General features: G+C 52.1%; 2 protein-coding genes across 9 annotated transcripts in view; one reads left to right on the forward strand and one right to left on the reverse strand.

Annotated features, from left to right (window-relative positions):
• Positions 1-1,647: 1,647 nt before the first annotated feature.
• PLD6 (phospholipase D family member 6) lies at positions 1,648-3,478 on the forward strand (the record flags this gene model as incomplete). Its single annotated transcript, XM_059484660.1, has 2 exons — positions 1,648-2,029; positions 2,152-3,478. Coding segments are annotated over 2 exons (621 nt in total), but the record flags the coding sequence as incomplete, so codon positions are not given.
• Positions 3,479-7,497: 4,019 nt separating this feature from the next.
• MPRIP (myosin phosphatase Rho interacting protein) overlaps positions 7,498-24,468 on the reverse strand; it is a 72,498-nt gene continuing 55,527 nt past the window's right edge. For 3 of the 8 annotated variants that reach the window (XM_059484791.1, XM_059484789.1, XM_059484785.1), the window contains 9 exons: positions 19,524-23,378; positions 16,574-16,721; positions 15,866-15,983; positions 14,814-14,973; positions 14,605-14,724; positions 14,012-14,098; positions 13,217-13,379; positions 12,820-12,905; positions 7,498-8,632 (listed from right to left, as the gene is read on the reverse strand). In XM_059484791.1, coding sequence (XP_059340774.1) covers positions 8,561-8,632; positions 12,820-12,905; positions 13,217-13,379; positions 14,012-14,098; positions 14,605-14,724; positions 14,814-14,973; positions 15,866-15,983; positions 16,574-16,721; positions 19,524-23,378 — 4,809 coding nt within the window. In that variant the 3' untranslated portion in view covers positions 7,498-8,560. Of the gene's footprint in view, positions 8,633-11,694; positions 11,761-12,819; positions 12,906-13,216; positions 13,380-14,011; positions 14,099-14,604; positions 14,725-14,813; positions 14,974-15,865; positions 15,984-16,573; positions 16,722-19,523; positions 23,379-24,468 lie in introns of all 8 variants that reach the window. The other 5 variants (XM_059484787.1, XM_059484786.1, XM_059484793.1 and 2 more) reach the window with 5 other exon arrangements.

Below are 24,468 nucleotides of genomic sequence, written 5' to 3' on the forward strand. Positions count from 1 at the left end.
GCCTGGTTTTGTGTTTATTTTCAGTGTGTGTGTGTTGTGGTGAGGGAAAGCAGCAGCTGATCCACAAAATTCCTGCATCCTTAGCCTAGATCTAATGTAGAGAATTTAATACTGGTCTTTTACTCTTATTTTTGTATTAGTTTCTTGTAGACTAACCTAGTAATTTTATTTTAAAACTATTCTGGTCCAGTCCAGAGCTGTGTAACAGAACAGGTGAGACATCATTTGACATTGAGACCTTCCTGATTGCTGAACTGGATTTGTCTTTTAAAAAAACAGCTCTCCCAAGAAATCCAGCATCAAAACCTCACCTAGTGCTTCCTCCCAGAACAGCAAAAGGGTTGGTCACAAGGTCGAGCCGAGGCTGCTGCTGCTCCCTTGCTCCTGGTGAGTTGTGCAGGACGTTGATCCCTCTCCATCCTGACCTGGTAGGCTGTCATGGACAAGCAGACTCAGCTTTGAGCCAGGGCAAGGAAACCACTAAAGCTTATAAAAATGCCCACAGGAAAGAAGGGGGAGAGCTGCCAAGTCAGTGAAGCTCCACCCAGCTGTGCTTGCCTGCCAGAACACATCTGTAGGTGGGATTGCCAAAGGATTGCCTGGGCAGGTTCCTGCAGCTCTCAGGTGAGGCCACGGCTGCTCCCTTTGCCGTCAGCGAGAGCTGGAATGTGCACAACTCAATTAACAAAAAAATCATCTCTGCAGACACCTTTCAGCACCCTCCTTCCCTCCAAACGATATGCCTCAGAGACAAACTGATGGAGACAGGATAATTCTTTATTCCAGAGTGATTTCTGCCTGGCTGAGCAGCGTGTAGCTGGGAGCGAGGTGGGAGCTGTGAGTGCTGCAGCTGCCGTGTGATGGAGCCAGTGCTGGCTCACTGCTGGCCGCAGCTACAGACAAACCCCTTTGGTGGCAGTTCTGCAGTTACAGACAAACCCTTCTGGTACCAGTTCTGCCACCCCTGTCCCCTCTGCCAGGCAGGGTCGAGCAGCTGATGGTCCCCTCTATTCCACCCTCATGAGACTCCACCTGCAGAGCTGCCTCCAGCTCTGGGCCTGCAGCATCACAAGGGTGTGGAGCTGCTGGAGCGAGCCCAGAGGAGGCCACAGAGATGCTCCAAGGGTTAAAGCCCCTCTGCTCTGGGACAGGCTGGGACAGCTGGGGGTGTTCACCTGGAGAAGACCCAGAGAGGCCTCAGAGCCCCTTCCAGAGCCTAAAGGGGCTCCAGGAGGGCTGGAGAGGGACTTTGGATGAGGGCCTGGAGGGGCAGAACACAGGGAATGGCTTCCCACTGCCAGAGGGCGGGGCTGGACGGGATATTGGGAAGGAATAGCAGAAAGTGTCCCTGCCCATGGCATGGGGCTGGAACTGGATGATCTCTGAGATCCCTTCCCACTAAACCATTCTGTGATTAAAGGATGGGAATCCGCTGCATGGGCTCGGTGTGCGGTGTCGGGTTCGCTGTCAGGGTTCCGGTACTTGGGGAGGGGTCGGTGTTCGGGGCAGGATCCGGAGCCCCTCGGGGCAGGGTCGGTGTCGGGATGTGGGAGCCCGGCCCAGCCCCGTGTGGCGGCCGCTCCTCCCCGCGGGCCGCTCCCGCCTCCGCCGCGGCTGCGCGGGCCGGGCCGGGCCATGAGGGCGGCGGGGGCGCTGGCGGCGGCGGCCGTGACCGCGGTGGCGCTGGCGGTGGCGGCCTGGCGGCGGGCCCGGCCCGTGCGGGAGGTGCTGTTCTTCCCCTCGCCGCCCTGCTGCATCGAGGCGCTGCTGGCCGAGGCTGCCGAGCCCGGCGCGCCCGCCCGGCCCTGCCCGTGCCCGCTGCCCAGCGGCGACACCGCCCTGAGCCGCCTGGTGCGCCGCCTCCTCTCCGCCCGCCGCTCGCTCGACCTCTGCCTCTTCTCCTTCTCCTGCCCGCAGCTCGCCCGGGCCGTGCAGCTCCTGCACCGCCGCGGGGTCCGCATCCGCCTGGTGACGGACGCGCAGTACATGGGGCTGCACGGCTCCCAGATCGGCCGCCTGCGCCACGCGGGTGAGCGCTGAGGGACCGGGGCCGGGCCTGCCCCGCTGCGGGCCCGGTGAGCCCCGAGTTGTGTCTGACAGCCCCTGTGTGTCTGTGTCTGTCTATCTGTGTCTGTGTGTGTGTCCCTGCAGGGATCCAGGTGCGCCACGACCAGCACAGCGGCTACATGCACCACAAGTTCGCCATCGTGGACCGCAGGATGCTCATCACAGGCTCCCTCAACTGGACCACCCAGGCCATCCAGAGCAACCGCGAGAACGTGCTGGTGGTGGAGGACGCCGAGTACGTGAAGGCTTTCCAGGAGGAGTTTGAAAGGATTTGGGAAGAGTACAATCCTGCCAATTACAGGTTTTTTTCTGAAAGGCAGTAAATGATAGAGCTGCCTCACAGGCCTAGTGGAGCATGGTAACACCCACAGAGTTTATTATTATGTATAGACATCATTGTTTTGTCCATCTGGGTGTAACTTTGGTGGTAAATGTCTCCAGAGAAGTGTTCTCTGCCCTAAAATGCCACAGATCTCTTGCTGTGGGTCATTCCCGTGCTAGAGGGAATGACACAACTGTTTGGTTGTGAGGGTGACAGTGACAGAACTGCATCCATGGGCATTAAAACTTGGGGCAGGCTCGTTGCTGTGCCCTGGTGCAGACCTGGTGTGTTCCTACAGTGCTGAGCTTGTGTGGTAAAAGGAACATTTTCAGCTTGGGATATGGAATGGAATTGTAGCAAATTCCAAATGGAATTGTAGCCCAACGGCTCCTCTACACTGAAAAGGTAGGGAGAGATAAGAGGGCTACAGCAGAATTAAGAGTTTCTATAGATTAAGTGCCTCAGTTACATTTCTTGTTGGCATTAATTGTTGAAAGTTGGTAAAACGAAATTCCTGGGAAATAGCAACAATTTTTAAGTTTTGATTGTGCACCTGTTTCTTTTGGTTAAAGGTTATCAGAACTCTGGTGTAAAAGATGAACACAGATCAGAACTCTGGTGTAAAAGATGAACACAGATGGTAATGAGAGCTTCTCTTCCAGCAAGGAAGGGTCAGGAGCTCTGGAGGGAAATGGGAGAAATGGTTCTTTGGGATCAGGGTTTATCTGGAGAGCAGACACGGCTGGAGCTGGGTCACCACTTCAGGTGGGCTCTGGAAATCCCACCTGGTTCTTTCAGGTGTTGGGACACCTGTCATGGTCTGTGCCCTCCCCTGGCAGCACCAGCCTGGGGACAGCGAGGGGAGGGAGGTGACACCTCTGTCCCCACAGCTCAGGGTGAAACAAAGATGATGTAAAAACCTCAGAATTTCTAACTCAAAATAGGGTCTATGTAAGAATTGTTTTATACTGAATGGAAAGTGCCTTAATATCTCTCAAAATGAAAAGAGGTTTTTATATTCTGTTACTATTTTTGTTACCAGTAGTGCTGTGATTGGCACTGTTAAATAAACCATTTTCACAGAAAACATCAACAGCTTCATCTGACTTTTTCATTTCAATTCCTGTAGATCCTTACTAAGATATTTATGATCCATGGACATCCCCAGATTTTAGATTTGTTCTGAGAAAGTTTGCATGGGGGAAAGAAAATGATGTTACCTGTATGGATGCACCTTGGGAAGGTCATTCTCCAATAAATCCCATTCAGCAGCACTAGATTTAAACTACTTAAAATATATTATTGCTGTTAAAATGCTGCCTATTGCATTTCCTATGTGAAGGGTGACTATAAAAACCATCTCCCTTTTCCTGCTCTGACCTCTGCCCCATTCTTCCTTCTTTTTAGAAATAAATCTGTCACACACAGCGTGCAAAGGGTGGTGGAAAAATAGTTTATTACCATATAGTTAATGTAAAGTTAGGTAATTATATTTACAAAGTAAAAATGATCAGCTACATCCAGGGGAGCCTAGCGTGTCACACAAGGTTTGTAAGGAATAAATACAGTGAGAAAAAGTGATGTTTCTAGTAGAGCCAGCAATTGATCAGGAATGGTGGTTCTTAAAAAAGCACTGGAGAATAAACTGGGAGTGGAAGGGGGAAGGAGAGAGGAACTCACACACGGGGAGGAACAGGAGCTTTCCACACCCTCCCCTCTGCAGGGGATAAATCGATGTGTGAGAGCCCCGGGGCTGCAGCACTGGCACAGCTGGAGCTGAGGGATGGCTGCTCTGTCACATCAGCACAGAAACTGCTCTGGGAGACGATGAATCCTCCACCCCCAGTGCTCCCAGTGCCCGGGCTGCTCCCTCCCAGGCACAGATGTGACCCAGAACCAGTCCCCACTGCTGGGTGAAGCTCTGCCCTGACAGAGCCAAGGCTGGGCTGTTCCGAGGCCACAGGAGGAAACCTGGCCATGAACACCTGAAATGCCACATCAGACACCACCCTTGGCCTCACAGAACCTCCTTCTCCCAAACCTCCATCCTTCCAAGTGATTCTCTAAACTCCCAAGTCATCCAGAACTCCAGGAAGAGGCACAAGGGCCAAGCCAGAGGATTTCTGGTTCCTACTCACCCCAGTCTCCAGTGTTTTACATGCTTTGCTTTCTCTAGGTGAGAACAGTGAGCACGCTTGTCCTGCACACAGGGTGAAGAAAGCACGAAGAAAATAATGCTAATTGCACCCATTATTCACGAGCTCAGAGCCAGCTGGGCTAGTTCAACTTGTCAGGTTTCTCTGGTAAATCCCACACCCTCTGTTTCCTCAGCAGCCTCACACTGAGGTTGTTTCCCTGTGTCTGCAGCAGTGCTTTCACTTTTCTTGTTGTAGTTCCACTGGTTGGAAGTTACTCAGTGAGTTACAGCTCATGGCCAGGCTGCTGCGTGATTTTCGTGTGTGCAGGGGGCTGTGGCTGGCAGGGAGCTGTTGGTGCTCTCTATAAAAACAGGGCACAGTTTGCACATGCACAGCACTGATGCTGCTATCAAACACAAGGTTATTGAGGCCTCTGACTGGAAAAAAATACCCCAAATTTATAGCAAAGAAGGTTACAGTGGTCAAACAGAGTGTACACAATCTTCAGGCAGGTACCTGCAAAGCTAAAGGCATAGATCAGCAGAAAAGGTTTGAAAAGGTTTTTAAACAGTCCTCAAACCCCCAAAAAAGCAGTTTATCAGGGCAGGTGGGGTGGGTTGGACTCGTTACACTCATTCGTCCTCTCCCAACCCACTTTGTGGGGCCTCTGTGCTAAAACAAGACTTAAAAATCAAACCCACAACTCAGTGACAAAAGAGAACCCTCTGCAAACTGCTGAGGAATAAATATTTACACTGCACTGCTTGGAATACTATACAGGTATTAAATTACTTTTGTTTTTAAAAAAGAAGAATAAGAAAGCTTTTTTTTTTACCTAAAAAAATGGAAAAAATATAGAGCAAAGGCAAGCCACAACAAACTAAGTATCCAAACCAGGACAAATATGTAAAGGTCTTGTGGAAGTGCCATCAAATAGAGTAGGTACAAAATGTGAGCACTTTTATTGCAGCCCTGTTCTCTGGTACCATAAAAAGGGAATTTTCTGGTTTGCAAGCCAGCACCAATTCTAAGCAATTCTATTTTTGAAACAAATGAACACAATTTGCTTCTTTTTTTAACACATGGGCAAAGAACAGGTAACATTTAAAGAAGGATTCTGTCTGGCTCAGGGGAGATGGTGCAAATGGGAGGAAAATTTTACTCAGGAAAAATAGGATTACTTGGAGCCAACAAGGCTCCAAGACCTGTGCCTTTGCTGCACTTGAGTTTTCCTAAACCTCCCTTTTTGGTGCTATCAATAGTGAGGAGTGATACAGAATGCAGCAGCTTGCCCACACACTTTCTAATTTAAATAGCCACTGATTAATCCCAAAAGATGGATGAAGCCTGGAGCAGGAAGAGGCAGGAGGATAACTGAGGATCACTGCTATGAGTAAAAGGACTTCTCCCTTTAATTTCAAGGCTCTACAGCAGGAATATTTCAGTTTGGGGCTGTTTATTGGCGCTGCAGGTTCTTTTTCTTTAAATGGAGGTGAAGTGCTGCCCCTGGCCTTGGAGAGATGCTCACACTGACCAGAGGAGCCCAGAGCCCTCAGCACAGGTTCAGAACATTTGGATGCATAAGGGACCTTCCTCCCTCCTCTTCCTCTCAGTGACCCCCACAATTCACAGCTCCCACCTTAAACACACCCCAGACATCCTTCCCAAGCACTGCCCCAGAGGGTGCAGCTGCTCCTGATGATGCTCAGCCCTGGCTGTACAGCTGACCAAGATTCTCTGTTTATTTGTCCAGAGGAGCCCATGGAAAATAACTGCTCCTACAAGCTGAGCAGGATTTGCTGGGGAATCTAAGAAAGGGCAAGGTCCACATGGCAAGAAGGAGACCAGGATGTTCTGCTTGGTTGGCTGAAAAGGACAAAGTCCCACCATGAGTCTACAGAGAAGAGGAGGAGGAGGAGGAGGAGGAGGAGGAGGAGGAGGAGGAGGAGGGGGGTTCTAGAGCCGGTGACACCCTGCAATGGAGAGCAATGACAATAACAAGGCCCACGTGCCATCCCAAATCCTTGCTGCCTCCCACAGGAGATCAGAGCTCACCTCAGACAGCAGAGCAGCCAGGGCCGATCCAGGTGGGTCCCCAGGAAGGTCCCCAGGCTCTCCAGACCATGGAAGTGCTGTGGTGAGCTCGGAGTGGCTCTGCAGGCTGCCCCTGCCCACATCTGAGGGCACTGCTGATGAGGGAAAGGCTTTGTGTCCAACAGGATGAGCACCTTTCCTGCCCTGCTCCACCTCCAGCACCTCCATGCACAGCCAGGCACACAGAGCATCCCTGCTGTGTCCCCTGCAAGGTGCTGCCATCCTGCCTGGGGACAAAGGGGCTCCTCTGGGCAGGACCAGTGCCAAGCAAGACCACACAAGCTGGACAAGAGCCTGACTCCCACCATAGTCCAGTGACACCGTGTCCTGCTGAGGGTCCTGCTGGAAAAAAGAGATTCTGCTCCCAGGAGGGTGAAGGTGACTCTGGCAGCTGCTGTGGTCCAGCCTGGCAGGACTGGGGGTCCTTCACCAGCCCCATGGGGCTCTGAGAGCTGCACCTGTACCAAGCACCACACCCAAAAACAGCAGGGAAGCACCAGGAGCTGCTGGCTCAACCTTGGCTGCGTGCCTGAAGGACAAGAGGAAGCTCTGCTCCGCTGAAGGCCAGGATATCTTCCACATCCCAGCCTGAAGAGGTCACTCAGCACCCAACCAGGCTGGGAAGCCAATGTGCCAGAATCTCCTTCAGCCCTGGTGACCTTCCAGGTGGCATCTTGAGATTTATTCAGGAATGAAGCTCCACACCTGCAAAGCAGCACAGGCTTCTCCTAGGCAGCCTCTGCTCAGCTGGCTGTGACCATCTAGTGCTACCAGCTCCTCATCCCTTGGTTTGTATGCATTTATCTGCCTCATGGTGCTAAATTGTATGTTTTAAGTACAGAAGCTATTAGGACTGAGAAGGTCTGAAGCACATACTGGTTTTGAGATCTTTATTTCAGGAAAAGATTAAAGAATTAAAATAGGAGCTGCCCTGCTGACAAGAAGAGTTGAATTCAAGAAGCTGGTAAAAAAGGAGCATTATATGCATTGAGCACTGTGCATTTTCAGTCAATATTGGCTCTACTTTCTACTCTACTTTCCTTTGACTAGGAAAAGGGAGTTTCACATGCGCACAGACCCTGGGATACACGGGATTCGATGAGAGGAAGGGAGTAACAGCAAAAAAAAAAAAAAAAAAAAATTAAAGAGAGTGCTGGGCTTGATCTAACAGAGGCAAGAAAGTGATCTTACAGCTCGGCCCCTGAACACCAACTCCGGCCACCGGCAGACGGGAGCGAGGACGCGCCGACGGCGCCGGCTCGAGGGTGCTCTTCAGTAGCTGCAGCTCCCCATCCACAACCACCTGGGCAGCCACCCAAGCTGGCCAGGCTTCGGTGGCACCTACATTCAGGACACGGCACAGTCACGGGGCAGGAGAATCACTTCTTGCATCCTTCTCCAGCCAGATGTCAGTGTGGTACCTCCAGGCTGCGGGCGCCGGCGCGGGCTCAGCTCCCCGGCAGCTTCCCCCGGCTTTCCCCCCTTGTAGGTGCAAGTAATGCAGTGGAGATCAATGGTTAGATCAGGCTCCTGTGTGCTCTGGGCACGGGGTCTCTAGACAGCAGTAAGAGCTCGGTCTGGCTGACAGCACCCAGGCCCTGCTCGCTCTTCCCAACAGAGCTATAGCTTATTAACAGGCTGCTGAGCCTTAATACTGACACTTAGTGTAATGGTTTACAGTAAAGAAAGGATTCTCCTACAAAGCGCCGAAGAGAGGGGGGGAAAACCCCACTCCAATCCCTTCCTCTCCCTCTCAGAGTCTCTGGAGCATCTCACAAGCAGGGAAAGGAGCTGGGGAGGCGAGGGGAGGGCACCGCCAGGTCCCGTCGGGGCGTCAGGACAACGACAGCGAGGACATCGTAAGGAGCAGAGACAAACGGTGCTGGTGCTGTGCTGCCTCAAGCTGGGAGGTGCGCGTGGTCAAGCGGAGCGGGGAGAACTAGTCTTTCTTCAAGTCCCTGGATTCAAAAAGCTTCAGGCGTTCTTGCACAGTCAGGCCTTCCTTCAGACTCTGCGAGACACAAAAGACAGAGAGCGGAGTTGGGGCAGGGGCGGCGCTCAGGCACAGCCGTGGCAGCAGGAGTGGGATCCTGGGCGAGGATTAGTGGGACATGCTGAGGAGAACACACGGTTATGGAGGGCAGCTACTGCCTGGAGACAGGGTGAGATTGCAGATGAACCAGGTGACGAACCAGAAGCAATGAGAGGCACATCATGCTGCAAGCAGGATTAGCTGACTTGGGAACGACCCCTGTGCTGGGGTGGCTTTATGGTGCATGTATCCCCACTCTGGTTAGCCCAGAAATAAGTTTTGCACCTTACAGACTGGTTCTGAGAGTGAAGGAGGGAAGAAGAAGCATGCAGAAATATTTTCCCAAACTGGTTGGGGGAGAGGCTGTTTGAATCTGCTTTCTAGAGGAATCTCTTTGGAGGTTCCCTCCCAAATTTGCCCGAAACCAGGACACCCCCGGGCTCACAGGGCACTGCTGGATGGGGCAATTCCAGCAAGGGAGCTCCAGGCAGGCCAGCTGGGATCTGCTGTGCTGAAGGCCCAGGATGCTGAGCTGGACCTGCAGGCTGGTCCTTCCCAGCCTGCCCCACCATGCAGCACCCATGGGGACAGTCCTGGCCACACTCCGTGCAGGATTTGCTCAGGAAACCCTGGAAACTGCTGTGTGCTGCCAATGACCATCCCATCCCTTCTCTCACCCCACCCTGGGACAGCCCACAGTTAGACAGAGGATCCTAAATGTGGCTCATGGCTGATCCAATTCAGATGCAGCATCCAGATTTCAAGGCACAACTCTCAGTTGGCCAGCAGCCCCCTGGCACGTGGAGTTGTAAAATCCATCAGCTACACATGAGGACTCAGTAGCACAGTATTGAGAGGGGCAGAAACCCAGAAACAAATTGCCTGACTCCTGTAGGACAGCTTTAAATTGAAACCAGCCTGAGGAGATGCACCAGTCCAATGGCAGCACCCTCCTTCCTGCAGCCCCAAACCTGTGGCACAAGAGACTGAGGAGAGCAAAGCATTAGGTGGTGAGCTGTCCCTGTAGATGAGGAGGCACAGCCACCTCCCATCCCTAAAACAGCCCCATAGCCAGGGCTCTGCCCCTCTGTGCCCCACTGCCTGTCCCAGCCCCACAGCTCTGCCTGCCAGCCCCGTCCTTGGAACTTGCAAGGAATTCATGCTGCAGCTGGACATGATTCACTGCACAGACCAAGCCCTGGCACCTTCAAAGGCACAGATTTCAGGGATGGAAATCAGCTCCCATAGGAAAGTCTGAGAGAACTGGGATTGTCTGGTCTGAAGAAGGCTCAAGGTAACCTTAAGGCCCCTTCCAGAGCCCAAAGGGGCTCCAGGAGAGCTGGAGAGGGACTTTGGAGAGAGCTTGGAGTGACAGACAAGAGGGGACGGCTTTCCATTACCAGAGGGCAGGGATGGATGGGATATAGGGAATAAATTCTTCCTTGTGAGGGTGGTGATGCCCTGGCACAGGGTGCCCAGAGGAGCTGTGGCTGCCCCTGGATCCCTGGAAATGTTCCAGGCCAGGCTGAACAGGGCTTGGAGCATCCTGGGATAGTGGAAGGTGTCCCTGCCCATGACAGGGGGTTGGAACTGGATGACTTCTCATCCTTTCCAACCCAAACCATTCTGCGATTCCATGATCTTACTATCAGGCAGCCACCTCCCTTCCCTGGCTGTGGGACTGTTCTACCACAGCAGCAGGTTGGACTTTTGGGCTGCATTTTCCTTCCCATGTATTTATCAAGGCAGGACTCCATGATAAACTTGCCCCAGGGCTGTGCAGATTCCCATGGTTACTGTATTTCTGGAAATGTTTTTCCTCCCACAGGCCCATGAACACAGAAGGGCTTTGCCAGGCAGCATGGAAATGAAAGCACTAAATTGGACTGGATTTCCAAATGCTGAGTGCTCTCTTTCCAAGGGGCAGCAGAGTCTCCTGGGATGAGAGGCTCTGAGCACACACTTCCTAAAGGAAGTTTACTTTGGGCCTCTTTAAATGGGAGCAGCTCATGCATTCCAGTTCTCACATCTGATTTTTCAGTGGATGGAAAGAGACACCAGGAGTCATCAGCCTGTTCTGCCTGATGGCACAAATTCCAGCAAATTCAGCCCCCAGGCAGTCCCACAACCGTTTCAGTTGCTGATGAGGAGAGCCTGATGAAGTGAGACTAATGCAGGGTGATATCTGTGATAAAGGAATCTTCCACAGACTTCCTGGGGCTCTCCACCCACCGTGCTGGGAGCTCCCTTCTCCTAACCAGCCTCTGCAGGTGCTCCCACCTCAGTCTTTGCCATGGGCCAGGAAATTCACTATTGCTCCAGTTAATGGAGGTATCTGGCTCATTAGAATCAGCCTCATTTCTTATCAGCTCCCTCCTTTTGGTGGATGAGCTTGGAAGCCTTGGAGGCTCAGGGATGGAGAGCAGGAGGAGAAGGTAACTGGGCTCTTGCTCAGGCATGGATCAACCTGAAAAAGCAGCAACTGCGGGTAAAGGAAATCAGAGCAGTCCAGGACATTCCCTCTGCAGCTGAGGTGGCTGAGACCATTTTCCATGCTCCAGGCTGTTATGGGAAGTACACTCAAAGGCATCCCAGACTATTCCTGCACCTGGCTAACAGCAAAACAGGTGTTTTCCTACGAGACCTGGACAGTGCTGGAGTTTAGTCTGGGGCATGCAGAGTCATTCAGGCATGCACACTCAGTGTCCCACACTCCCAACACAGTAAACAGAAAACATGCCCCACCATATCCAAATGCTCTCTGTGATGATGAGCTGTGTTGGTGAGGGTGGGAAGAGCAGGAAGACAAAAAAGCCACATTCCCCAGGGAAGAGGCAGAGAGACTTTGTTCCACACAGATCCTGGGTACACTGACTTCTCCCCTCCCCTTCCCCCTCACCCAGGAGAAGAATTAGCAGTGAATAAACCTGTCAGTCAGTCAGTCAGTCAGTCAGTCATTAAGAGAGGAGGGATCTAGTTTGGCAGGGAGGTGTGAGCAGTGCATGCAGAGGTTGGGCCGTGGGCGGTGCCGCTGTGTTTACCTACGTGGCAGGGAACCTGGACTCGGGTTCATTTCAGTTATCCCATGAGACCTGCTCAATAACGGACTGTTGAAGGAAAAAGCAAAATAAAACAAAAAAAGAACAAAAAAAACAAAAGAAGAAGCTCATAAATCCCACGTGAATTTGCGCTGGCGCAGCCCCAGCCCCCCGTCCCGCAGCGATGCCCTGGCACAGCCCCTGCTCCTTCTCCTCTCCTTCCCCACCAAGCAACACACATGGGCACCACACAGAAAGTGATCTGAGTTGAAGTGGTGAAGGGAAACCCAGCATCAGAGTGGCCCAGCAGGTCTGGGCTGCCCCAAAATGTGCCAAGTCCCTCTCTGTTCCCCGGGTGCCCTGAGCTGAGGAGCTGCTGCTCACAGAGCTCCGAGTGTTTCCCCACCTGGGCACCAAGCTCAAAGTATTCTGCCTGCCCTGCAAGGGCCCAACCACTTCAAACATCAGCAAGAGACACCAGGTGAGAGGCAAAGCAGGTTTGCTCATGCTGAGCTTCCTCCCAAGTGCCCTATGTTTAATGCTGACTCCTGATCAGCATTATTTGCCCTTCCTTATCCCCAGTCCCACATGATGGAACTGGCTGCCAAGGAGAGCTTGGCACAGCATCACTGGGCTTTGGGATCAACAGCAAGCACAGAAGGACCACAGAAGCACAGGGCCATCTGCACCATGGTAACACACAAGCAAAATGTGTGTTAAATATGCCCAGGACCCAGACATTGCTGATACACATAAAGACAAAAAAATCTTGCAGTGATGAACACTAAACTAGAATGATGGGTATATTTCCACCTATATTTCAGCTGAAAAGAAGGAGCAGATACTGGAATAGTCCTCCTGTGAAAGACCAAGGAATAAGGAGAATGTCAGCCTTTTTCCCAACCAGGGAGCAGCTTCATGCCTCCATCTGAGCAAGGTCTAGAGTGGGCCCTGCCTGGCTGCCCAGTCAGTCCTTTTGCAGTAAAAAACCATCCAGGCTAGCACTAGTGGCTGGGAAATTCTTAATTTTGTTCCCCGTGCCCATTTCTTCCCATTTGGGATCCCCATCAAAGAGAAATGTTGGGCATTCCTCACTCCCATCCCACTGGGCAGGACATCTGAGCTCACCTTTGACCTGATATTCCTTAGTTGCCGGCTAACACTGGATCTGTCTTTCTTCAAGAAATCAGGGTTGCTTTTTGATTTCATAATATCTGGGAAGAAGCAAAAGAAGTGGGATTAGCCTGGTGCCTACTGCCTTCCTGCAAGGACAGGGCTGAGGCTGTGCCCTCCCAGCCCAGGACAGTGCCCCAATGAGCCCAAGGGCAGAGGGGGCTTTTGGACATCCCTGCATCACGAGGTTTTCCTGATGCAAAACACCAGAAGGCTTTCAAAGCCCATCAGCTTTGGGCTGGAAGGCCAAGTTCTACACTCAGACCCATTGCTGCACAAGGGTTTGTATTCCAGGATTCCCTGTTAGCTCAGGACACCCAAGACTGCTTAGAGCTGCTGGAGGAGGACTGACCATATCCCGATACAGTGGTGTTCACAGGGGATTTCTCTCCCTGAGCTTCTGTGGCTGCTTTCAGCTGCTCTTTCAACCTGCTGATATCACAGTCTGCCTTGGCCTTCACGATGCTCAGCTCCGTGTAGATGTCTTTGTACTTGTCGCTGGCGTATTTCTTATCCTGGCAAGGGAACAAGAACAACCCCATGGAGCCAGACAGACAGCTGGAGCCCAGGGGTTTGTGGATGCACTCAAGAGGAGCTTGGCAAATGCCGACGGAAGAAGAGCCGGCAGCGGGAGAGAGGCTTGGCCAGGGCAGCTCACACCCTGAAAGCTGCTTCCAACAGGGAATGGAGACGGACAGAGAGAGCAGAGAGCCAAGGGCCAGCACAGTCCCTGCAGCCCCTCAGCTACAGGGCTCTTAGTGGCTTTTCATTTTAGCCAAGACACAGAATTCAAGCAGAATTCCCAGAAATGGCTTTGGTTTGTCCAGAGCAAACCAGTTCCACCGCTGCGAGGCTGGGCAGATCTCTAACACTGATTGTTTGTGCCAGTTAAATCTGATCTGATGTGACAGTAAATGGGGAAATCAGGCTGAAAGGGATGTTTTCTCACACTGTCTCCTTTGAGGGGTAAGTCTTTAGTTGATGCATGGAGTGCTTTACTGATGACATCAAAATGGATATTGCATTACATTCAGGGGAAAAATTAAATATGGTTTCAAATCTAGGTGTAAATGGGCTGAAATCTAAGCACAGACATTCAGGAGCAGAGCACAGTTAAGAGGATTTGCAGAACCACCCCTGGCATTACCCTCAGTGCTGTCTGCAGCTCATCTTTGAGGGAGCTGATCTCCTGCTTCAGGTACTGGATTTCGGATTCTTTCACCCGCAGCAGGACCTGTGGGAACAAAAACCAGCATCTTTGCACCTGAGCAGACACAGTGTGACACCTGCTGTACCCAGAGCAGCCAAGCCAAGGGCTGGAGACTCAGCCCCATGCCAGCACCACAAAGCCTCTAGGCCACCCATCTTCTGCTTCTCACAAGAAAACTCCTGGTTTTCTTGGGAACTCGCCCAAGCTTGCAGTGCTGAGGTGCTCCCTGCACACCCCAGTTTCTGTCCCCACTGCTCTGCATGGATTGCATTTCAGTGACAAGCAGGGGCTGCTGAAGGAAGAGCAAGTGTCTGGCTCAACGTGGTGAGGAGATCAGGACCCCAGAATCTCCTGGCCTGATGCAGCTCATGATAACAGTGCTGACCAGCCACGAGAGCCGACTGGGGGACAGACGGCTGCAACACCTCCTGGCTGTGACACCTCCCAGTTGTGACACACTGCGAGGGTGTGACACGCTCCTGGGGTACACAGCACTTGTGCCCACCCACGTGCCTCTCTGCAGAGCTCACCTCCAGCTCGTAGGCGTCCTTGCCCTGCGTGAGAGGCGACCCAGCAGCCTCTCCCCCGCCCTCCCCGGTCAGCAGGGTCCGCAGTCGCGTGATCTCCGCAGCCAGGCGGTTATTCAGCTCCTGGGGAGAGCAGAGGAGCCGTTGTGGGAAGGGGGAGCAGGGCCACAGCTCAGCACGGAGCCCAGGGTCACCGGGGCGAGGATCCTCACCTGGTTGTGGGCGTTGAGCTCCTGGTTCTCCCGCTGGCACTGGCGGAGGGCCTGCCTCTCAGCCTCCAGCGCCTGCGCCAGGTGCGCGTTCTCCAAACACTTCTGGGAATACTGCTCCGACAGCACCTCCAGCTCCCGCTGCACCGACTGCAGCTCCTCCCTGCACAACACACCGGGGGGTAGTGCCCTCTCCACACACACACATCCCCATTCTTCCTTCAGCATCCCAGGACAACCCAACAGCGAGCTAAGCACCGAGGATGAGGATTGCATATTCCCTTTGGGGAAAAACTCAAGTCCAGAGCAAGTAAACTCTTCCCTCTCCTGGCAGAGTCATGCTTGGGCACCAAAGGGTACATGAGGTCATTCTCTCAGAGATCAAGTGGCAGAACTTTCTCAGGTTTCCAAAAACTGAGCTGAGATCTACCAAAATCTACCAAAGCCAAGTTCTTCCTTGTGAGGGTGGGGAGGCCCCAGCAGAGGTTGTCCAGAGCAGCTGTGGCTGCGCCACCTCTGAAAGTATCCAAGGCCAGGTTGGATGGCGCTTGGGGCAACCTGGGACAGTGGAAGGTGTCCCTCTCCATGGCAAGGGGCTGGAATGAGATGAGCTTTAAGTCCCTTCCAACCCAAACCATCCCAGTATTCTAAGTTTGCTGTGGGCACTCAGGACCAGGTGTATTTGCACACCTCCCCAACTTATATAGATGTATCAAGGTTGATAAAGCTGACAGGCAGCCCTGCTCAGCTCCCACGGGAGGACAGCCTTGCCATGGAAAGCTCAGAGCTTCCTGCTCACCTTCTGAAGGACCTTGCTGCTGCAGCTGTGTGAAAAACAGCACTGGCTGCTCATCTGCTACTTCTGGGGACCATAAAGCAGCTATTTTGGGTAATGTGGGGACATTGACCTGGAGCCTGAAAGGTTATGGGCAACCAGGAGGCTCTGATGGATGCAGAAACAACCCCAAACTCATGGCCAGAATCAAATGGCAGAGAAGGGTCCCCCAGACACGATCTCCCTGGCAGATGGTGGCAGAGGACAGGGATGGGCTTACAGGTACTGCCTCCGGAGGGCCTCGATGTCGGCGTTGACGCTGCTGATCTGGGAGCGCTGGGACTTCTCCAGCTCCCGCTCCAGCTCCTCCCGGTGCGCGTTCTTCATGGCTTCGATGGCTGCGAGGGGCACACAGGGTTAGCACCCAGCACCCTCCACCCACTGATGGCTTTTTGAGTTTTTGTTCATTTTTTAAAGGAATAAAACAAATTTCCCACTGCTTCATGGCCCCTTCAGTCTGTGCCCCAGCTGCAAAGGGGATTCTGCAAATCCTGGTTTTCAAGAGTCCAAATGATTGTCCCCTTCACACATTGTTTCCTGGACTGTGGGACTCCTAGTGCAGAGCCCTTGAACTCCAGTGTTTCAACATTCCCTGGGGCACTAAAGAATTAATTCAGTGTGGAATTTGCAATAATTTAACCACAGGAATGACTAATGCCTTTCGGAGTTGGAATGCAAAACAGATCAGAATGTGTAACAACCAAAGACAGGGGTACCAAGCCTGGAGAAAGACCAGGAGATGGGTATCAAACCTGGATGATCAGGAGATAGACCTCCACCTAAAATATCTTTCTCACAAGCCTGTTCCCATCTTCCTGTGCAGCCCACCCAGCCCTCATCCCACCCCCGCTCTGCTCCTCAACGCAGCCAACACCATCCCCATGTCCCCACCACCACAGAGCTGCCCCACCATGGGCTCCCCTGGCACCTGAGATGGTGGCAGCCGTTTCCTCTGCCAGCAGGCGATCCTTCTCCTCCCGCAGCTTCTCCAGCTCCCGCTGATGCTGCCGCTGCAGGTCCTCGATCTTCTTCTGGTGCGTCTCCTCCATGGCTGCAAAGCCCCTCTCACATGTTGCCTGCAAAGGGAGGAGGGGAAAGGGTTGGCCCAGGAGCACAGGGCCGGTGCCACGGTGGTGGGGAGCCCACCAGGAGCCACAGCTCAGCTCCCCAGGTCCAGCAGGGATCTTCTGCTCCCCCAGCCAAGGAGCACGATGGACCTTGCAAAGGTCAGGGCTTGTCCTGCAGTCGCTTGACCCCTGACAGCTCCAGGGAAAAGGATACACAGGGGCACACCCTGTTGGGGAATGCAAATGTGTGTCAAAAAAAGATCAAAAAAAAAACCCTTCTGTGCCCCTTCTGCTCTTTTCAATGCCTGGGTTTTTTTTCAGTCTCTGGGTGTAAGGAAGATGACGTGACAGCAACAGGATCTTAATTCCCAACCAAGTATTGCTACAAATGCTGCAGGGAAAATTTCTTGCTAATTGAATTACTAGGAAGGAACTCGAGCCAGGACACAGGAGGAGCAATGTGGGGAGTTGGGATTCACAAGGGGTGAGGTCCTGAACTCCTGCCTGGTCCTTCTGTTCCCAGCTCAGCTGCCAGCCTAAGCACATTGGGATCCTGGATGGACACACGGCTGCAGGACACGGACAGGACCAGCAAAGCCACAGGCAGGCCCAAGCCACGAGGGAAGAAGGGGCACACACTGGGGACAAGGTGCTGAGCCCCATCAGGCAGCTTGGGACACACCTGATGCCAAGCACTGTACAGGGCTTTTCCCTTAATGACACAGGCTGGCTTTATTCCCTGATTTCAGCTGAGCTCCCCTTGACTAACACCAGTGTTTTCCATGGAAAATGAGAACTGTCACCTCTGGGACGCCATGGGAAATTTTAGGGGGACAAATTCACTCACCTAGTGGCAAAAGTGCTCATGACAGTTCAACACCACTGACCCTCACTAACATACACCCCTCAGCATCACCTTTTTGGCTAATGCTCTGTTACCTACACCTAATCCTCATTCCCAATTTTTAGCTTTGGTGGGTTTTTTCCCTCCCATTTAGTTTTTAATCCCGAGGCATTCTTCACTTTCCCAGCATTGTCTGTTTGTTTATTTGTTTTTTTTAGACTCCTAACTCACTGCCAGAACCTGCCTGGACTTGGCTGTGGCACAGAGCAGCCTTGCAGGATTCTTCTTTACACCCAGAATCATAGAATATGCTGAGTTGGAAGGCATCCGCAAGGATCATCAAGTCCAACTCTTGAAACACCTTGAATTTTGGAAGAAAAAGGTGCATACTCTGCCATAGGTCTGGCTGTAGATTCACTATTTAATGTATTGTAAATGCATTGCCATAAATCCATACGTACAAATCAGAATCTCATATAATCACAGAATGGTTTGGGGTGGAAGGGACCTTAAAGTACATCCTGTTCCACCCCCAGCCACAAGCAGGGACACCTTTCACTACCCCAGGTTGCCCCAAGTCTTTAACCTGGTCTTGGACACTTCCAGGGATGGGACAGCCACAGCTTCTTGGGGCCACCTGTGCCAGGGCCTCACCACCCTCACAGGGAATAATTTCTTCCTAATATTAAATCTAAATCTACTTTTTCTTCATCTAAAGGCCATTCCCCCTTGTCCGGCCACTTCATGCCTTTGTCAAAAGTCCCCTCCAGCTCTCTTGGAGCCCCTCTAAGCACTGGAAAGGGCTCCAAAGTGTTCCTGGAGCCTTCTCTTCTCCAAGTTGAAGAGCTATGCTTGTGCTACTAACATTACATTCTCCATCAGGTTCTTAAGAGAAGAATTAAGCACATTCAAGCCTCTATTTGGGCAGGTTTCCAATGCTTGGTTGGCTTTCTGACCACCACTGCTTAACTCCAATGGGATTCAGCAAAACTAGCGCTCTCCCCAGGCTAAAACCAGCTTTTGGCTGGAGCTGAGCCACACTTTACCCCCAGCTCAAATGTGTGCTGGATCTTGAGGCTGGAAGCAATCTCTCCCACGTTTTTGCTGATTCTTAAGAGCAACTGGTTTGTGAGAGCCTCACTGGCTCAGCCTCTGCATCGCTGCCCTTTTGGCTTCCTGTTCAACCAGGCAGCCTCTCCTGGTGCTGCCAGAGTCCTCTACACTCCTAAACTCACTTCTGAACTGGGAATGCTCTCCTAGGAAAAGCAAACCACCAAACCCACTATTTTTTTTAGATGCTGGATGATCTCAAACCAGTTTTACAGCCAGTCTGACTGCTGGGGCAATTTGAACGGTGGCATTTCATTGCCAGTGGGTTTCTCTGCACCTCACCTGGGTGTTCTGTAACTGTGCACTCTTTGTCGTGTACAGAATTATTGTGTCCAACACCAGCATGGTCCTCGCAGCCTCCTGCAGAGGAGCTCTGCTTTGCTACAGAATTTGGCATCTGTTTGCAGCTACTTTCCCTAGGAACATACATTTTGAGAGCATAAAGTTTCCATTTCATCCTGCATTTTTGAAGGCAGCAGAGACAGACCGGAGATTTGATCAGACTGTGAAAGACAGAGCTGAGGAATGCTTTTAAAAGGAAGTCACAAGCAAAATGCAGGAGAAACACTGAGGTCTTCGTGTTGAAGGAGAGTGTGATGTTATCGAGCTACTTTGAAACTCTCTCTCCACACAAAGACCACCTCTGGAAATCCACCTTCCCAAGCCCTGAGCAATGCATTTAGAATACCCCAGCATGGAGAAGTAGGAAACACCATGCTTTACAGAGGCCTGGCTAATACCCTGGGGCTTGTTTCAGCACGCTGGCTGTTTCAGGGGATGGCTGAAAACCCTGGGACTGCATGTGCCCTCCCACACGCTCAGCAGCAGAAGGCAGAAAGCGTTAAACATATCAAGACCTTTAGGTTTTCAAAGTCTTTCTGGTATTTTTCCCTCAACGTGGAAGCGTTCCCCTCCAGATGTTTGTTCTCCAGCTCATCCCTCATGACGTTCATCTGGGCCTCCAGCTCCTGGATGCGTTCCCTCAGGCCGTGCATGGAGTCGGGGTCGCTGCCGGGGTCCTGCCCGGCGCCACCCCCCTCTCTGGCCACCCAGGTGTCCCCAGAGCCCGGGGCCACCGCGGGGGACGCCTCCGGGTGCTGCCTCTGGTACTCATCCAGGGTCTCTTGCAGGCGCTGCAGGTTCTGGCTGTAGTGCTCCTGCAGCGCCTGCAGCTCCTCGCCGTGGATGACCTGCAGCTCCTTGATCTTGGCCTGGAACTTCTCCTCCAGCGTTTGCATCTGCTCCAGGTGATACTGCTCCATGTTCTGCTTGTCGCGGACAACGGCGTCCAGCTGGCTGAGCCCCTCCACCCTCTCAGCCTTCAGGGCATCCTCGGTCCTGTTGAGCTGCTCGATGACGTTTCGGATCTCCTCCTCGTACCGCCCCTGCAGCTCGCTCAAGCTCTTGCTGTGCTCGTGCCCTTCCTCCTCCAGGAGCCTGCGCTGGTTGTCCAGCTGGGACACCTTTGCCTTGAGGTCAGCGTTCTCCCTCTCCAGCACGGCGATCACCTCGCTGTACTCGCCCTGCTGCTTCCTCAGCAGCTCCTCGTACTCGTCGCGCAGGAGAGACACCGTCTTCACGCGCTCCTGGCACAGGGCATCCATGCTCTGCAGGGACTCCTTGTAGGACTTCATCTCCCTCTCGTGCTCCAGCCGGACTTTGCAAGCGGCGTAACAAACCTGAGCCTGTACAATGGCATCGCGGACTAACAGAGACGAATACCGCTCCAGGTCTCCCATGCACGAATGGTAGGAAAGACTCTGGGACATCTTCAGGAGCTTCTGACAGTCTCTCATGGCCTCCTCGGGAGGCAGAGAGAGTAAGGCAACAGATATCTCCTTCAGAACATTGGATTTGTCCTTTAGCTGCTGGGCAAGATCTTCCTGAATGGAAACAAGAGCTTCACTACTACGGTCCGGGGCACTGCCAGTCTCCTCCACCTTGGCTAATTCCTGGCATGGCACCATTTGGACACGGCTCCCATCCCAAGAGATTTGGATTCTTTCCGAAGCATCTTTTTGAATTTCAAGTGCTTCAGAAATCTGGTGCATAACTCCGTCAAACTCAGGAGTCCTGTATGCTTTGATGATCTCCTCCAACATGCATTTGTGCTGCTGGAGAGCTGTTTTGGTATTATGGAGCTCTTCTTCAATTGCTTTTAACCTCTGATGAAAAGATTCCCTCATTTTCTCTGCAACAAACCCAAGTTCTGCCTTGATCAATGTAGCATCTGCTACAGCACTGAGAAAACATGGGGAAATGCCCAAACTTGTTTCTGTTTTACCCTCAGCTTCTCCTTCTCTAGTGCTCAAATATGCTCTCAGCTCCTCCACCTGGCTCCAAAACTCCCCTTCCAGCAGCAGCTTTTTAGACAGGACGCTGGCCAAATCATTGGCTGTATGAGAAACACTTGCTGGCTCCAACAAAACCACCTCTGCCGTTCCCTGGATCTCTCTCAGAAGCTGGGCTATCTCAGAGCTCGCATTTTTCAAAGACTCTGCTATTTGGTTGATGAGAGAGGCCTCAAATGCCACCCTCTCAGAAAGCCACCTCAGCTGGCCGGTGTCAAACACATCTGCTTGTTGCTCCTTGGAGATGTGCTCCTCTTCTCCCAGATCCCCTCCTTCTGGAGTGGGGCTCTCCCTGGTGAGGCTTTCACTCTGCTGATACTCTGATTGGACTGGCGCTCCACTCAAGGCCTGGATTGCATTTGATAAAGTTGCTTCCATGCTAGACAGAGTAACAAGGAACAAATCACCCTCTTTATCCTTGTCTGATTTGGGCAAGGATCTTAGCTGCTCCCTGCACTTCTCTAAGCAAGTCAGCGCTTGATCGTTTTTCATCTGGAAACCTCCCAGCTCGCTGACGTGACTTTCTATGAGCTTGAACTTTTCCTGCCTCTCGCTCTCCAGCTGTGAGATCAAAGCATTGACTTGGGACAAGCTGGTCTGAAGCTGTTCCCGCAGCTGGGACTCCGTGCTGGCCCACTGATGGTGCAGGGCGATGAGCGTCTCCTGGTTGTGGCCGTGCTGGCTTTCAAGCTTCATCGTCACATCTTTGAGCTTCTCCTCTGTAATGTACAGTTTGGTTTCCAGGGAATGGATGATGGAGAGATAAGTCTCAGAATCACTGGTCCCTGATGAGGGGTAACCCAGAGCTGGCTCTGAGGACATGCTTTCTTCAGACAGAGATCTGTCCTGGCTTGTGTCTGAAGAGGTACTGCTTGTCCAGTTTTTCTCTGATCCGTCTGGATGGATGTACTTTTGACACTGGATGCTTGAAAAACGGATCCTTTGCCTCTTGGCCCCCATGATTCCTACATCAGGCTTTGCTAAAGCTTTCTGAACCAACTCTTGGTCCTGGAGCTCTACAACTTTAGATGGGGAGCCAAATTCCTCCACTTGCCTCTGACTGGTCTCAAGAACCTCATCCTCCTCCTCCTTCAGTGCATAAGTCATAGCTGGGAGGACATCCTGAGTTTGCCCCAGTTCGGATGGATGACTTTCATCCACCTCAAGACTGGGGCCAAGGCCTTCTGCCTCCTCAGCACATGGACCTGTGCCCACACTAGCTAATTTCTTTAAAGCCTCTTCCTTGGCCTTTAGCTTTACTTTAGTCTCCTCTAAACTGCTATCTAAAGCAACCACTTTAACCAAAGCCTCACTGAGATCTTGATCTTTCTTCTCCACAATTCTCAAGTGCATTTCCTTAACGTGTCTCAGCTCTTCTTCTTTCTCTTTCAGCACCTCCTGCACCCCCCGGAACTGATCCGACACCTCCTCAAACGACTGCTCCAGATTGTGGTAGTTGGTCTCTTCCATTTTCAACTTTGCTTGTAGCTTTGCAACTTCGTTATCCGACTCGGCCACCTGATTCATGAGCTCGTGGAACCGGCACTTGATCTGATCTCTCTCCCTTTCGAGCTCCTTGATGTGCTCAGCAAGTTTTTGGATGCTGGCCTCCTTCATGGCCAGCTGCTCCTCCAGCTGGTGGACAAGCTCGCTGCCTTCGAACTTGGCGCTCAGCTTCTCCTTCTGCAGAATCTCCATTTGCTGCTCGCTGTTCTGCAGCTGATTCTCATACTCGTTGGCCTTGTCCTCCACCTCCTTCAGGCTCCGTATCAAAACCTGCCTCTCCCTCTCGCAGCTCTCCAGCAAAGCCTCGTAGTTCTTCTGCAGCTTCTCCTCCATGAGGACCCGCGCCTGCTCGCTGGCATTCAGCTGCCCGCTGAGGTCTGCGATCCTGTCCTGGAGCCGCTGCACTTCCTTCTGGTGGTCCCTCTGCAGAGCCTGCTGCATCTCCAGGTCCCGCAGCTCCTGCGTCTTCTCCAGCAGCAGCGCCTCCGCGCTCTTCAGCTTCTGCTCGCTGGCCTTCAGCTGGGAGCTGAGCGCGGCCTCGCCGTGCTGCCACTCCTCCAGCTGCTCCTTGGCTTTCTCCTTCTCGCTCCTCAGGTCGCTCTTGAGCTTGGCCAGGGTCTGCTCCTTGATGGCGAGCTCGGCCGCCGCGTTACTGAGCCTCGCCTGCAGGCTCTGAATCTCGGCCTCGTGGTGCCGGATCACGTCCTTGGCCTCGGCGTAGCTGCGCTTCAGCGACTGAATCTGCTGATTGATCACCTCTTGGCGCTGGCATTGGGCTTCCAGCTCGCTTTGGAGGTCTTGGTTGACTTTGTGAAGCCTCTGCCAGGCACCTGATGGCGAGGCGGCCACCTCGGTCTTAAAAAAATTGATTAAATACTAGATTAGTAACACTCTTGGCTCTCCCTTCTGAGTGTCACACCTCTGGCCAGGCAGGCCGTGGAAAAGTTCCTCACAGCGACTTGGCTGCTACCCACTGCTCCAATTGGGATGATTTGTTCTTGGCACAATTTGGTTTGTTTGACCAACTTTTTTTATTATTTTTTTTAATGAGCGACAACTGCTTTCCAGTAACAGAAAACACTGACCACAACATCAAAACAGCTGTACAGTAACAGGCTAAATGGAAAAAAAAATAAACCCAAACTCAAACAGAACAAAAAAACAATGAAAAAGAAACACCACCAGCAAAACGGAGACAGACAGACAAAAGAAAAATGCCAAGGATGATGAGGATGAGGAGATGAAACAAGGTGGAGGAGAAAGGAACTGCTTCTTTTTAGCAAGTTTGCTTGTTTGTTTTTGAAACAAAAAGTGCACAGTTCAGGTAATACAGTCCACCGACCAAAAGCAACAACAGAAAGTGAGGTGACAGCAAATGACATCACATCCCACCCATACACGGGGCGACGGGCCAGCCATCATGGTGGAGATGTCATTTCTGTGCCTGCCAAACAAGACTGAGTGGCTGCTCATGGTTTCAGAGAGATGCTGTTAAGCTAAAGCTTAGGGCTAGGGAGGATCTAATTTCTCTACCTGCAAAATAAAATAAACCAACAAAGGACAAAATGAAAAGCCCAACAAATGGAGGGAAGGAAAAGGTGTGATGAGAATGTAAAAATGAAAGAAACCAACCTTTGTGAGATTCAAACCAAAGCAATGGAGCATGCAAAGAGAAAACTCACAGAAAGCGTCATGCAAAAGGCGACAGAAATTATGTATCTTAAAAAAGAAAAATACACAGACAGGAAGAGGTGAGAGAAGCACAGCGTTAAGCTTAGGAATTTGGCCTGCCTTGCTGTACTCTGGTTGCTGATTAAGGAAAGCCCACAGATGTGACACTCAGTTATGTTAAGTTAAATTTCATGCTTTACACCAAAAACATGCAAGAATATCCGTCTGGGACAGGTTAGTACGTGCCCCCTCCCACCCACAGTGGCCAGAGCAG

The sequence above is a fragment of the Ammospiza nelsoni genome, chromosome 17 (genome assembly GCF_027579445.1).
Source record: "Ammospiza nelsoni isolate bAmmNel1 chromosome 17, bAmmNel1.pri, whole genome shotgun sequence".
Classification (NCBI taxonomy): Eukaryota; Metazoa; Chordata; class Aves; order Passeriformes; family Passerellidae; genus Ammospiza; species Ammospiza nelsoni.